This window comes from Ylistrum balloti, unplaced genomic scaffold (genome assembly GCF_031769215.1).
Source record: "Ylistrum balloti isolate Yb309-2 unplaced genomic scaffold, AGI_CSIRO_Ybal_v1 Utg370338, whole genome shotgun sequence".
NCBI classification, from domain to species: Eukaryota; Metazoa; Mollusca; class Bivalvia; order Pectinida; family Pectinidae; genus Ylistrum; species Ylistrum balloti.
The window spans coordinates 775,974-792,683 of record NW_026782244.1 but is presented as its reverse complement, the minus strand read 5'-3'; the positions used below and the strand labels follow the sequence as shown (position 1 = coordinate 792,683).

The 16,710-nt window shown below is 34.5% G+C and overlaps 1 protein-coding gene across 1 annotated transcript; it reads left to right on the top strand.

Annotated features, from left to right (window-relative positions):
- The first annotated feature begins 656 nt into the window (after positions 1-656).
- LOC132553602 (adhesive plaque matrix protein 2-like) lies at positions 657-16,092 on the top strand. The gene is made up of 11 exons (XM_060217858.1): positions 657-741; positions 3,059-3,187; positions 4,209-4,337; positions 5,296-5,424; positions 6,458-6,586; positions 7,609-7,737; positions 8,767-8,895; positions 9,899-10,027; positions 13,548-13,676; positions 14,704-14,829; positions 15,956-16,092. Exons 1-11 carry the CDS (start codon positions 657-659, stop codon positions 16,090-16,092), a joined length of 1,380 nt encoding a protein of 459 aa, XP_060073841.1.
- Positions 16,093-16,710: the final 618 nt, after the last annotated feature.

Below are 16,710 nucleotides of genomic sequence, written 5' to 3'. Positions count from 1 at the left end.
ACAAGTGTGTAGCACAGGTATGCAGAAATCCTAAAAGTTCACCCGAGGCAGAAAGGCTACATCACTTTTAGACATAGACCCTAGATCATTTCAAGTCCTAAGTCACGCGTATATTTGTTCTCCGTAGCAAGTAGATAATGAAAGTAACAAGTCCAAAAATAAACATCAAACTGAAAACTGAACTGAATCCCTATCAATACATCAATAATAATGCCCCGCTTGGGCATATTGCTGATTGGTCCATCAGCTGGATCAACTTTGTTGCATACTACTTATAAATAGCTAGTTTATATAAACCCAAGCTCTAGCGTGTACATCTATACCAACTCCTAAATTATTGCTGCTGATTTAGAAGAGGAGAAAGTGCGGTAAATAGAAAGATACATTTTTTATGAACTCAAAATCAATTACAAATCAAATTGACATTATAAGTTTGACAATCAGCGACCGATCACGTGTACGTGTTATCGGTATTGAGGTGTAGTAATGTGTATCATACCTACAGTGTTATGCGGGAGTACGGCCTTATTGGTAAGGTTTCATTTGTATCGCTGAAGTAGGATCGGACTGATGTTCCAGATGGTGAGCAATTATAGTGTAACTCAGTGAGGAAAAGCGTAATTCGCAAGAGCGGGCGCCATGAAGCTGATGGCGTAATGGGTGACTCGGAGATTGGAGGAAGGTTGCCGGGGCTCTTAGAAGCTTACTGTGGGACGGGCGAACATGGGACACAATGGCGATGTAGGTTCTTCTTCATTTTTATTGAGGAGTGACAGCGAACTTGACAAAGGACTAACTGGAAATAGGATTAATGTATATTTGGTCTAATTCTGTCAAACTTCAGGGATCGGATAGCAATAATCTGGTATGTGATTGTGATCACGTAAAATTGATTATCTTGTAGGCAACATAATAGTACAAGTGCCATTGACCGGGAGCTCCAATATTGCTTTGTTTAGCAAACTGTCGTCTTTACAGTCAACGTATACTGATTGTTAGTACTGCCGATTGTCCTCGTCGCACGTTATGCATTCCGTCAGGATCGACTGACGTGGTTGCATCATTTGCACAACTGGCTCAGAACTGCACAAAAAATCTTCAAATGAGCCAAGATTCTTGCTGAGTCGTGTCCGTTCCAACAACCATGAAACTAAAACTATTACAGACACGACTCCAACCACACCATCCAAAACAGTGTCAGTAATTTTTTGACGTTGTGATGAAAATTATGTCGATAACTGCATGCAATATGTTCATTGTTGCTACTGAAATCGTGTAAACTTAAACCTGTAAACCGCTGCAGCGGCAAATCCCAGCGGTACTTATTTAATTTTCCCATGCAGTTTATCTGCTAGTATATATGGTAATTTAGAGACAGTGCTCGGTGCTTTGTGGCGAGGCGTGGAATGGACTGCTTTAACCAAATCAATTTCGACACCCTATCTAGCCTCGATGGCAGAGTGACACACAATATTAATGGCGGAATTCCAGCTGCAAGAATTGCTAACGGATGTTAGGAAGATTCCAATGGAAACTCTTTTTCATTCTTGACCCCTTTTTGCGAGATTATCGCTTGCGCTTAATTTACTGAATAATTCAACATGATTTAAGTATGTTTTCTTATTGTTATGGCTACATACTTAATTTTCCGTCATCATTTTTTCTTTATATTTCTCGATAAATACGGAAAAAATAAAGTTCCGCTCACTTGCTTATTAGTGGAGTTGTCAATTATCTGGTGGGAACTACTTTTTATATAATTTCTAAAGATCTCTTTACGTTCAGCTTCGTAGGGAAGTACGGACTACAACTTCGTATAAAACAATGTACAGAAATAATAAACAATGAATGAATAACGGATTTGTCAGGGGAACAATATGTAACGGTTCCACTTAGGATTGGATTTTTGAATACTGAAAAATGGCACAAAACAGCTGTCAATGACGTCACGTCCGGTCATCCAAGCTGTTATGCGTAGTGATTTGTTATAATCGGCCATTATATTATCAACTTTATACATCCAAGTGTTATTTTTTTGAAACCTATATAAGAAATTAATCATACACTGCATGTATTACAAGACGATTTGACGTCTAAATATGATGAGGTCAATAAGAAGTACACCACGCTGATGTCGGTACATAAAACAAGACTGCTTATTATATCGATCGATTAATGAAAATTACTAAAACATTTCAGTGTTCATGTATTATCCTAAGCTAACTTTCTTATTACCTTAAGCCACTTATCTGATTAAATACTTATCTAAATAATTTTTCTTCTCTATTAGTATATTGGAAATATGTATTTTATCATTTTTCGATTTCTTTGTCCTCTCTAGTAGTTTAAAATGCAGTTGGTAGGAAACAGGCATATTGTTGTTCAAAACTGCTTACAAATATGAGGATTTTCATTCATATAATTGTGTTGAACAAATTCAAAGGAAATTTATTATCAACTGTGAATGTGAGACTTTCCGAGTGCTTGCAGTCTAATAATCTTTCTCAAACGGTGGGGCTAAGGCGTTGAGACTTTCTTGTTCACCCATGAATGAGGTTTTGCTTTCTCCTATCGTGTTAGCATTGATGCTTGATGTTTTCAAAGCGTTAATTCTGGAAAAGAGAATTAGTCCATCAACTTGTAAAACACCATTGAAAGTTCTAAAACAACGTTTATAGATAATGGATTTATCATTGTAAATATGAAGATGTAAAATACCCGATCAAGAGGTACATTTCTATATTCAAATGCTGCATGAGGCTGTAGTTGAGTTCATGTCATTTTCATCGTTCGAACTCAGTCGAATATGTCACATCAATGATGATTTTAGATTATTTTCAGGATCAGATGCGTCTTTCCTGGTTATAAAAAACTCTTGATAGATTCATTTCAGGTTTTAAAAAAAAGAGGAAGCATTAAGTTACCGAGAAATTACAATATTGGCATAAAAACATTTGATGAAGAATATTTCCTATGTTGTGTTCGTTTCAATAAAGGAAGCGCAAGGCGATATTCTGTGTATAACCGGTTAATGTTGTTTTTTGGTTTCGTTATCCAGGTTGCAAAGTAAACGGTAAATGTTACTACAAAGGCACGACGTGGAAGGAAGACTGTTTCATTAAGCGGTGTGACGTTCAAAAGAACAAATATGGCAAGCTAGTGGCTACCCCTAAAATTATAAGTGGAGGTAAGTTATTTCTGTAATAATGTCAAAAGAAGAACACCTGCATCAAAAATGTATCAATGCAAGTAAGTTCACTACCCAAATCAACTACACAAATGTCAGTACTTTAAACGAGACTGCTTATCATATCAATAGATTAATGAAATTTACTAAACCATTTCAGTGTTCATGTATTATCCTAACTAGCTTTCTTATTACATTAAGCCACTTATCTGATTAAGTACTAATCTCAATGTTTTTTCTTCTGTATTAATGTGTTGGAAATATTTTTGTATTTTAACATTTTTCGATTTCCATTTTCTTTCTAGAAGTTTAAAATGCAGTTGGTAGTAAACAGGCATATTGGTGTTTTCAAACTGCTTACAAATATGATGATTTTCATTCATATAATTGCGTTGAACATATTCATAGGAAATTTAATATCAACTGTGAATCTGAGGCTTTCCAAGTGCTCGCAATCTTAACATCTTTCTCAAACGGTGTGGCTAAGGCGTTGAGACTTTCTTGTTCACACATGAATGAGTATTTTCTTTCTCGTATCATGTTAGCATTGATGCTCGATGTTTTCAAAGCGTTTATTCTGGAAAAGAGAATTAGTCCATCAACTTGTAAGACACCATGGGAAGTTCTAAAATGTTTAAAGATCATGGTTTTATCGTTGTCAATATAAAGATGAAATATGTCCAATTAAGAGGTACATTTATATATTCAAATGCTGCATGAGGCTGTAGTTGAGTTCAAGTCATTTTCATAGTTCGAACTCAGTCGAATATGTCACATCAATGTTAATTTTAGATTATTTTCAGGATCAGATACGTCTTTCCTGGTTATCAAAAACTCTTGATCAATTCCTTTTAGGGTATACAAAATAAGAGAAAGCATAAAGTTACCGAGAAATTACAATATTGGCATACAAACATTTGATGAAAAATATTTCCTATGTTGTGTTCGTTTCAATAAAGGAAGCGCAAGGCGATATTCTGTGTATAACCGGTTTAGATTTTCTTTTGGTTTCGTTATCCAGGTTGCAAAGTAAACGGCCAATGTTACTACAAAGGAGAGAAGTGGAAGGAAAACTGTAACACTATGCAGTGTTACGTTCAAATGAAAGACAATGGCAGGCTAGTGACTACCCCTACAATTGTAATTGCAGGTACGGTATTTCTGATATAAGGTCAATAAGAAGTACACCCGCATCAATAATGTAGCAAGGCAGGGTAAGTTCACTACCCAAATTAACTACACAAATGTCGGTACTTAAAACGTGGCTGCTTTTCACGTCAATCGATTAATGAAAATTACTAAAACATTTCAGTGTTCATGTATCATCCAAACTAGCTTTCTTAATACATTAAGCCACTTATCTGATTAAGTACTAATCTAACTGTTTTTTCTTCTGTATTAATGTATTGGAAATATGTTTGTATTTCATTATTTTTCGGTTTCCATTTTCTTTCTAGAAGTTTAAAATGCAGTTGGTAGTAAACAGGCATATTGGTGTTTTCAAACTGTGAATCTGAGGATTTCCGAGTTCTTGCAATCTATACATTTTTCTCAAACGGTTGGACTTAGGCGTATAGACTTTCTTGTTCCCCCATGAATTAGAATTTTCTTTCTCCTATCGTGTTAGCATTGATGCTTGATGTTTTCGAAGCGTTAATTCTGGAAAAGAGAATTAGTTCACCAACTTGTGAGACACATGGGAAAGTTCTAAAACAACGTTGATAGATCATGGATTTATGATTGTAAATATGAAGATGTAAAACGCCCGATCAAGATGTACATTTCTATATTCAAATGCTGCATGAGGCTGTAGTTGAGTTCATGTCATTTTCATCGTTCGAACTCAGTCGAATATGTCACATCAATGTTAATTTTAGATTATTTTCAGGAACAGATACGTAATTCCTGGTTATGAAGAAACTCTTGATAGATTCATTTCAGGGTAAAAAAAAATAAGAGGAAGCATAAAGTTACCGAGAAATTACAATATTGGCATACAAACATTTGATGAAGAATATTTCCTATGTTGTGTTCGTTTCAATAAAGGAAGCGCAAGGCGATATTCTGTGAATATCCGGTTAAGGTTGTCTTTTGGTTTCGTTATCCAGGTTGCAAAGTAAACGGTAAATGTTACCCCAAAGGCAAGACGTGGAAGGAAGACTGTAAAACTATGCGGTGTGACGTTGAAAAGAACGGATATGGCGTGCTAGTGGCTACCCCTAAAATTATAAGTGGAGGTAAGTTGTTTCTGATATAAGGTCAAAAGAAGTACACCCGCATCAATAATGTAGCAAGGTAGGGTAAGTTCACTACTCAAATCAACTACACAAATGTCAGTACTTTAAACGAGGCTTTTTATCATATCAATCGATTAATGAAAATTACTTAAACATTTCAGTGTTCAAGTATTATCCTAAGCTAACTTTCTTTTTACATTAAGCCAATTATCTGATTAAATACTAATCTAAATGATTTTTCTTCTGTATTAATGTATTGGAAATATATTTGTATTTTATTATTTTTCGATTTCCATTTTCTTTCTAGAAGTTTAAAATGCAGTTGGTAGTAAACAGGCATATTGGAGTTTTCAAACTGCTTACAAATATGATGATTTCCATTCATGTAATTGCGTTGAACAAATTCAAATGGAATTTAATATCAACTGTGAATCTGAGGCTTTCCGAGTTCTTGCAATCTGAACATCTTTCTCTAGACGTTGGGTTAAGGTGTTGAGATGGAGACTTTTTTGTTTACCCATCAATGAGTATTTTTCTTTTTCCTATCATGTTAGCATTGATGCTTGATGCTTTGAAAGCGTTAATTCTGGAAAAGAGCATTAGTCCATTAACTTGTGAGACACCATTGAAAGTTCTAAAACAACGTTTATAGATAATGGATTGATCATTGTAAATATGAAGATGTAAAATTCCCGATCAAGAGGTACATTTCTATATTCAAATGCTGCATGAGGCTGTAGTTGAGTTCATGTCATTTTCATCGTTCGAACTCAGTCGAATATGTCACATCAATGTTAATTTTAGATTATTTTCAGGATCAGATACGTCTTTCCTGGTTATCAAAAACTCTTGATAGATTCATTTTAGGGTATACAAAATAAGAGGAGGCATAAAGTTACCGAGAATTTACAATATTGGCATACAAACATTTGATGAAAAATATTTCCTATGTTGTGTTCGTTTCAATAAAGGAAGCGCAAGGCGATATTCTGTGTATAACCGGTTTAGATTGTCTTTTGATTTCGTTATCCAGGTTGCAAAGTAAATGGTCAATGTTACTCCAAAGGCAAGACGTGGAAGGAAAAATGTTTCATAATGCGGTGTGACGTTCAAATTATAGGCGGGTACAAACTAGTGGCTACCCCTAAAATTATAAGTGGAGGTAAGCTATTTCTGTTATAAGGTTAAACGAAGTACACCCGCATCAAAAATGTATCAATGCAAGTAAGTTCACTACTCAAATCAACCACACATATGTCGGTACTTAAAACGAGGCTGCTTATCATGTCAAACGATTAATGAAATTTACTAAAACATTTCAGTGTTCATGTATTATCCTAAGCTAACATTCTTTTTACATTAAGCCACTTATCTGATTAAATACTAATCTTAATTATTTTTCTTCTGTATTAATTTATAGGAAATATGTTTGTATTTTATCATTTTTCGATTTCCATTTTCTTTCTAGAAGTTTAAAATGCAGTTGGTTGGAAACAGGCATATTGGTGTTTTCAAAACTGCTTACAAATATGATGATTTTCATTCATATAATTGCGTTGAACAAATTCAAAGGAAATTCCCTATCAACTGTAAATCTGAGATTTTCCGAGTGCTTGCAATCTAAACATTTTTCTCAAACGGTGGGGCCAAGGCGTTGAGACATTCTTGTTCACACATGAATGAGTATTTTCTTTCTCGTATCATGTTAGCATTGATGCTCGATGTTTTCAAAGCGTTTATTCTGGAAAAGAGAATTAGTCCATCAACTTGTAAGACACCTTGGAAAGTTCTAAAACGTTTAATGATCATAGTTTTATCGTTGTCAATATAAAGATGTAAAATTCCCGATCAAGAGGTACATTTCTATATTCAAATGCTGCATGAGTGTGAAGTTGAGTTCAAGTTATTTTCATCGTTCGAACTCAGTCGAACATGTCACATCAATATTAATTTTAGATTATTTTCAGGATCAGATACGTCTTTCCTGGTTATCAAAAACTCTTGTTAGATTCGTTTTAGGGTATACAAAATAAGAGGAAGCATAAAGTTACCGAGAATTTACAATATTGACCAAAAAAAATTTGATGAAGAACATTTCTTATGTTGTGTTCGTTTCAATAAAGGAAGCGCAAGGCGATGTTCTGTGTATAACCGATTTAGACTGTCTTTTTTTTCGTTATCCAGGTTGCAAAGTAAACGGTAAATGTTACTTCAAAGGAGAGAAGTGGAAGGAATACTGTAACACTATGCAGTGTTACGTTCAAATGAAAGACAATGGCAGGCTGGTGACTACCCCTACAATTGTAATTGCAGGTACGTTATTTCTGATATAAGGTCAATAAGAAGTACACCCGCATCAATAATGTAGCAAGGCAGGGTAAGTTCACTACCCAAATTAACTACACAAATGTCAGTACTTAAAACGAGACTGCTTATCATATGAATCAATTAATGAAAATTACTTAAACATTTCAGTGTTCATGTATTATCCTAAGCTAGCTTTCTTATTACTTTAAGCCACTTATCTGATTAAGTACTAACCTAAATGTTTTTTCTTCTGTATTAATGTATTGGAAATATGTTTGTATTTCATTATTTTTCGGTTTCCATTTTCTTTCTAGAAGTTTAAAATGCAGTTGGTAGTAAACGGGTATATTGGTGTTTTCAAACTGCTTACAAATATGATGATTTTCATTCATATAATTGCTTTTAACAAATTCAAAGGGAATTTACTATCAACTGTGAATCTGAGGCTTTCCGAGTTCTTGCAATCTAAACATTTTTCTCAAACGGTGTGGCTTAGGCGTATAGACTTTCTTGTTCACCCATGAATTAGAATTTTCTTTCTCCTATCATGTTAGCATTGATGTTCGATGTTTTCGAAGCGTTAATTCTGGAAAAGAGAATTAGTTCACCAACTTGTGAGACACCATTGAAAGTTTTAAAACAACGTTGATAGATCATGGATTTATCACTGTAAATATGAAGATGTAAAACGCCCGATCAAGAGGTACATTTCTATATTCAAATGCTGCATGAGTGTGAAGTTCAGTTCATGTCATTTTCATCGTTCGAACTCAGTCGAATATGTCACATCAATGTTAATTTTAGATTATTTTCAGGAACAGATGCGTCTTTCCTGGTTATAAAAAAACTCTTGATAGATTCATTTCGGGGTTAAAAAAACTAAGAGGAAGCATAAAGTTACCGAGAAATTACAATATTGGCATACAAACATTTGATGAAGAACATTTCCTAAGTAGTGTTCATTTCAATAAAGGAAGCGCAAGGCGATATTCTGTGAATATCCGGTTAAGGTTGTCTTTTGGTTTCGTTATCCAGGTTGCAAAGTAAACGGTAAATGTTACCCCAAAGGCAAGACGTGGAAGGAAGACTGTGAAACTATGCGGTGTGACGTTGAAAAGAACGGATATGGCGTGCTAGTGGCTACCCCTAAAATTATAAGTGGAGGTAAGTTGTTTCTGATATAAGGTCAAAAGAAGTACACCCGCATCAATAATGTAGCAAGGCAGTGTAAGTTCACTACCCAAATTAACTACACAAATGTCAGTACTTAAAACGAGACTGCTTATCATATTAATAGATTAATGAAGATCACTTAAACATTTCAGTGTTCATGTATTATCCTAAGCTAGCTTTCTTATTACTTTAAGCCACTTATCTGATTAAGTACCAATCTAAATTTTTTTCCCTGTATTAATGTATTGGTAATATGTTTATATTTTATTATTTTTCGGTTTCCATTTTCTTTCTAGAAGTTTAAAATGCAGTTGGTAGTAAACAGGCATATTGGTGTTTTCAAACTGCTTACAAATATGATTTTCATTCATATAATTGCTTTTAACAAATTCAAAGGAAATTTACTGTCAACTCTGAATCTGAGATTTTACATCTTTCTCAAGACGTTGGGTTGAGGCGTTGAGATTGAGACTTTCTTGTTCACCCATGAATGCGTATTTTCTTTCTCCTATCATGTTAGCATTGATGCTTGATGTTTTCGAAGCGTTAATTCTGAAAAAGAGAATTAGTCCATTAACTTGTGAGACACCATTGAAAGTTCTAAAACAACGTTTATAGATCATGGATTTATCATTGTAAATATGGGTATTGTAAAATTCCCGCTCAAGAGGTACATTTCTATATTCAAATGATGCCTGCATGAGTGTGAAGTTGAGTTCATGTCATTTTCATCGTTCGAATATGTCACATCAATGTTAATTTTAGATTATTTTCAGGATCAGATGCGTCTTTCCTGGTTATCAAAAACTCTTGATAGATTCATTTCGGGGTTAAAAAACTAAGAGGAAGCATAAAGTTACCGAGAAATTACAATTTTGGCATAAAAACATTTGATGAAGAACATTTCCGAAGTAGTGTTCATTTCAATAAAGGAAGCGCAAGGCGATATTCTGTGAATATCCGGTTAAGGTTTTCTTTTGGTTTCGTTATCCAGGTTGCAAAGTAAAAGGTCAATGTTACCCCAAAGGCAAGACGTGGAAGGAAAACTGTTTCATTAAGCGGTGTGACGTTCAAATCATAGACGGGTACAAGCTACTGACTACACAGAAAATTATAAGTGGAGGTAAGCTATTTCTGTTATAAGGTCAAAAGAAGTACACCCGCATCACAAATGTAGCAAGGCAGGGTAAATTCACTACTCAAATCAACCACACATATGTCGGTACTTAAAACGAGGCTGCTTATCATATCAATCGATTAATGAAAATTACTAAAACATTTCAGTGTTCATGTATTATCCTAAGCTAACTTTCTTTTTATATTAAACCACTTATCTGATTAAATACTAATCTAAATGATTTTTCTTCTGTATTAATTTATAGGAAATATGTTTGTATTTTATCATTTTTCGATTTCCATTTTCTTTCTAGAAGTTTAAAATGCAGGTGGTTGGAAACAGGCATATTGGTGTTTTCAAAACTGCTTACAAATATGATGATTTTCATTCATATAATTGCGTTAAAAAAATTCAAAGGAAATTTAATATCAACTGTGAATCTGAGATTTTCCGAGTGCTTGCAATCTAAACATTTTTCTCAAACGGTTGGGCCAAGGCGTTGAGACATTCTTGTTCACACCTATGAATGAGTATTTTCTTTCTCGTATCATGTTAGCATTGATGCTCGATGTTTTCAAAGCGTTTATTCTGGAAAGGAAAATTAGTCCATCAATTTGTGAAACAACATGGAAAGTTCTAAAACGTTTAAAGATCATGGTTTTATCATTGTCAATATAAAGATGTCAAATGTGCGATTAAGAGGTACATTTCTATATTCAAATGATGCATGAGGGTGAAGTTGAGTTCAAGTCACTTTCATCGTTCGAACTCAGTCGAATATGTCACATCAAGGACGATTTTAGATTATTTTCAGGATCAGAGACGTCTTTCCTGGGTATCAAAAAATTTTGATAGATTCATTTTAGGGTATACAAAATAAGAGGAAGCATAAAGTTATCGAGAAATTACAATATTGGCATACAAACATTTGATGAAGAACATTTCCTATAAGGCGATATTCTGTGTATAACCGGTTTAGACTGTCGTTTGGTTTCGTTATTCAGGTTGCAAAATAAACGGCCAATGTTACTACAAAGGAGAGAAGTGGAAGGAAAACTGTAACACTATGCAGTGTTACGTTCAAATGAAAGACAATGGCAGGCTAGTGACTACCCCTACAATTGTAATTGCAGGTACATTATTTCTGATATAAGGTAAATAAGAAGTACACCCGCATCAATAATGTAGATAGGCAGTGTAAGTTAACTATCATATCAACCACACCGATGTCAGTACTTAAAACGAGACTGCCTATCACGTCAATCGATTAATGAAAATTACTAAAACATTTCAGCGTTCATGTATTATCCTAAGCTAGATTTCTTAATACTTGAAGCCACTTATCTGATTAAATGCTAATCTAAATGTTTTTTCTTCTGTATTAATGTATTGGAAATATGTTTGTATTGTAACATTTTTCGGTTTCCATTTTCTTTCTAGAAGTTTAAAATGCAGTTGGTAGTAAACAGGCATATTGGTGTTTTCAAACTGCTTACAAATATGATGATTTTCATTCATATAATTGCTTTTAACAAATTCAAAGGGAATTTACTGTCAACTCTGAATCTGAGGCTTTCCGAGTTCTTGCAATCTAAACATTTTTCTCAAACGGTGGGGGTAAGGCGTATAGACTTTCTTGTTCACACATGAATGAGCATTTTCTTTCTCCTATCATGTTGGCATTGATGCTTGATGTTTTCTGTCACGTAGACCGAGTCAGCCAAGTAATTACATTAAAGAATTTCACAACTCAAAGACTGTGGTAATTTCTAACATTTAATAAAATAACAACAATAACAATATTATACAGTTAAGATTCTAAGTAACCCCCATCTCTGGAGCTCCAAGACTAACTCTGACCTACAGTGGCTAATAAATTCCCTGAATGGAATAATTCCCCTATAGAAATACTTTACAGTCATAGACTTAACCGTAGCACAACACCATTGTATTATATGAGTATGAAGCACATACAATTCCTCACTACAAAGTAGTATGACATATCTGTCCGCAAATAACAATAAGCGGTCTTTACTGCGCACAGAATTCCATCATCTCTTTCACCATGAACAGAATATGTCGCGGAGGTGGAAAGGAGATTGATCATAAGGTCACGACACGCCTATAGGGACGTGCGACATCCATCACCACTGATAGTTGTGGTCTCGCATTGTTCCAGTAACCGTGTATCACACACTTGCACTCATCATGCTGAGCCGTAACAATTAGTCGTTGTACCAATAACGTTGTACCAATAACACAGTTGTACCCATAATCCCGTTGTACCAATAATAACGTTGTACCAATAATACGGTTGTACCCATAAGAACGTTGTACCAATCATACAGTTGTACCAATAATTACATTGTACCATAAGACTATGCCAGCCACCACGTGTACTCTGTTTACATCCATGGGTCACATTCCCAGCCCGCACGCCTGCTTATCCCTACGACCCCCATATTGGACTGTAATTAACAAAATACGTTTCACTATTCTGGACTACCCTATTACGGCTTAGTATTAGAAAAATATCTACAACAATTATATTTACACTGGCTTCATATTGCCAATATGAAATGAACACGAAATGACCTCGTGCCTAATTGTATTACACACCTGGCATGACATCATGGCTAGCTACCGCTTCATGTAACTTTGGCTTAATACTGGCTAAATACTCAATGACAGCTTAGTATACCATTATGTACATATACATATCAATAATTTGTGAAAACATTGTAACACTCACTCCCGGGGAGTCTTCCTACCCCGCTCTAGCCCTTCATCGTGTCCACCCTGCCTCTATCAGTATTAACTGGTGACTGCCCCGAACTAACCCGGGTTCCTTGCTACGGCGCATTACAGCCATAATGCATTTTGATTGGTTAGTAATAATAATGCAATAACAACCTTATCCGATGATTCCCCCTCACACAATAACAACTTCCCATCTGAATTACTCGGTCCATACTCTAAATCACCAGAATTCCAAACATCCCCAATTTAACTATACTACTTAACGAAGTTCCTGACTTCCGGTATATTTACATAGACTTACACAAGTGAAGCGTTAATTCTGGAAAAGAAAATTAGTCCATCAACTTGAGACACATAGGAAAGTTCTAAAACAACGTTTATAGATCATGCTTTTAGCATTGTAAATATGAAGATGTAAAATGCCCGATTAAGAGGTACATTTCTATATTCAAATGATGCATGAGTGTGAAGTTGAGTTCATGTCATTTTCATCATTCGAACTCAGTCGAATATGTCACATCAATGTTAATTTTAGATTATTTTCAGGATCAGATGCGTCTTTCCTGGTTATCAAAAACTATTGATAGATTCATTTCAGGTTTAAAAAACAATAAGAGGAAGCATAAAGTTACCGAGAAATTACAATATTGGCATAAAATCATTTGATGAAGAATATTTCCTATGTTGTGTTAATTTCAATAAAGGAAGCGCAAGGCGATATTCTGTGTATAACCGGTTTAGACTGTCTTTTGGTTTCGTTATCCAGGTTGCAAAGTAAACGGTAAATGTTACTCCAAAGGCAAGACGTGGAAGGAAGACTGTAAAACTATGCGGTGTTACGTTGAAAAGAACGGATATGGCGTGCTAGTGGCTACACCTAAAATTATAAGTGGAGGTAAGTTGTTTCTGATATATGGTCAATAAGAAGTACATCCGCACCAATAATGTAGCAAGGCAGGGTAAGTTCACTACCCAAATCAACCACACAGATGTCGGTACATAAAACGAGACTGCTTATCATATCAATCGATTAATGAAAATTACTTAAACATTTCAGTGTTCATGTATTATCCTAATCTAGCTTTCTTATTACTTGAAGCCACTTATCTGATTAAATGCTAATCTAAATTTTTTTCCCTGTATTAATGTATTGGTAATATGTTTATATTTTATTATTTTTCGGTTTCCATTTTCTTTCTAGAAGTTTAAAATGCAGGTGGTTGGAAACAGGCATATTGGTGTTTTCAAAACTGCTTACAAATATGATGATTTTCAATAATATAATTGCTTTTAACAAATTCAAATGGAATTTACTATCAACTGTGAATCTGAGGCTTTCCGAGTGCTAGCAATATAAACATCTTTCTCAAACGGTTGGGCTTAGGCGTTTAGACATTCTTGTTCACCTATGAATGAGTATTTTTCTTTCTCCTATCATGTTAGCATTGATGTTCGATGTTTTCGAAGCGTTTTTTCTGGAAAAGAGGATTAGTTCACCAACTTGTGAGACACCTTGGAAAGTTCTGAAACAACGTTTATAGATCATGGATTTATCATTGTAAATATGAAGATGTAAAATGCCCGATTAAGAGGTACATTTCAATATTCAAATGATTCATGAGGCTTAAGTTGAGTTCATGTCATTTTCATCGTTCGAACTCAGTCGAACATGTCATATCAATGTTAATTTTAGATTATTTTCAGGATCAGATACGTCTTTCCTGGTTATTGAAAACTCTTGATCAATTCCTTTTAGGGTATACAAAATAAGAGAAAGCATAAAGTTACCGAGAAATTACAATATTGACAAAAAAACATTTGATAACGAACATTTCCTAAGTTGTGTTCGTTTCAATAAAGGAAGCGCAAGGCGATATTCTGTGTATATACGGTGTAGATTCTCTTTTGTTTTCGTTATCCAGGTTGCCAAGTAAACGGTCATTGTTACTCCAACGGCAAGACGTGGGAAGAAAACTGTGTTACTATGCGGTGTGACGTTCAAATCAAAGACCAGTACTACTCGGCTACCACTAAAATTATAAGTAGAAGTAAGTTATTTCTGTTATAAGAAATAATAATAAATGTGAATCAACATTTCTATTTTGTTGATGGTATTTCTTATGGTCTATTAATAGTTTATCATTCCTGCTCATTACATTGAAACATGTTTCATTCCAACTGTTATGTCGGTAGTGATGTAATCCATGTTAACGTCTTACTGTAAACTGTAGATAAGAGCTATGGAAAACACATTATCCTATGGAGACATCAGTTGTTTTAAAAGTCTTCATACACGGCGCAGTTCATTCGATATTCAGATGCCTGTTTCCGATATTCGTGATAGTTGACGACACATTCCAGAAAAACACTTTTACGAAAGATGCAGGTTGATGGCTAATATTGCAATAGTTGTTAGAGTTGGTTCTGTTAATTGCATTGGCCTAGATTTTCATAGCAGGCGGCTTCAAAGAAACAGAATATTCTTGCCCTTCCGAGATCCAAGGCCATACTATCACTGTTCATGGTTAATGTTTTATCACTCCTGATTTTCGATCACAAAATGTCCATTAGGATATTTCATTGTTGAAGTATTCTATTGAAGTTAGGAATTAATGATTATACAAAAGACATATAAGAGCATAGCGCATTTCGATACAACAACAACAATAAAAACACCATGTTTACTGAATCACAATTTAAACGACAATTCGACGGAGCTAGAGCAAATGATAAAAAAAACAGAAAACTTAACAGGACACTTTCTTTGATGATGTCACAATACATATGAAGCCAGGACGTCACAATTGAAACAACGGAAACCTGAGCCAATCACAACTGTATTAAACGTAAAAATTATATCCGTTTCAAAATACAATTGATGTCACGTGTGTTATTACACTGATAGCAGTGTAGCTTTGTGATAAATATACGAATTTAAACATGTTTTCTTTTTATCTTTGTAATTATGGAAGAGACGACATGCATAATTTAGAACTTATGCTTAATGTGATCCCGTCGCTTTTATAATAGAAATGCTGCCAGAGCACTCGATATTTCCTTGCGCTATTATTTACCCTGCCTTAACTTGGCGTCTCTGTATACATTGCAGGTGTAACGTAAACAAGTCATGCTAAATCTTCACTTCTTTTATAAAATGTTTTTTGTTTTTTTCAGAATGCAAATCTTCGTATGGAAAATGCATTTCCGACGGGAAGTATTTTCAACATAAAATTAACAACACGTTGTACACATGTAAGTGTGAAATCAATGGCAACACAGCCAGTTTTAAACAGTGTTCTATTCCATATTAATTGTCAACACAGAATGACATGACGGATTAATAAAGCATCTGAAGCAGAATGTTTTTCGAGATTTTTTTTATTCAAGATTTAGCAAATAGTGTTATGGTCCAATACGATACGGATTTACATTACAACGATTCGTCCTATAGGACCATGCCATCATTTCTGAAATTTCTTTACTGGTATTTACATTTTATAGAAATGATAGGAATTATTGTCACATATTGTCCGCTGATAAGCAGTTCAGGATATGCATAGCATTTCATTACTTACTTCGATAAACCAATATGTACATGTGTGTCGTCTATGAAGCAGAATACGCTTACTCTTCTGGAACACCTTGTCTTATTCTCTTTGATATTTTTTCATGAGTCTGTGCGTAAATATTTTTTTGTTCATATGTTGCTCTAGTTTCATGAATCTGAGTTTGGATTATGATAATGTTCATATGTCGACACCTTCCTGAAAAGTCGATCTTAATATATTTTGTCTACACCGCAATGATTGAGTAGCCAATATAAATACGTATTTCTGAATACAAACATAATAAACGCCATTGGTGTCACAAACTAATAAAATCAATTTACATGCCAAAGGGTAAGTGTCTTCTGGCGTGCAAAGTCAATT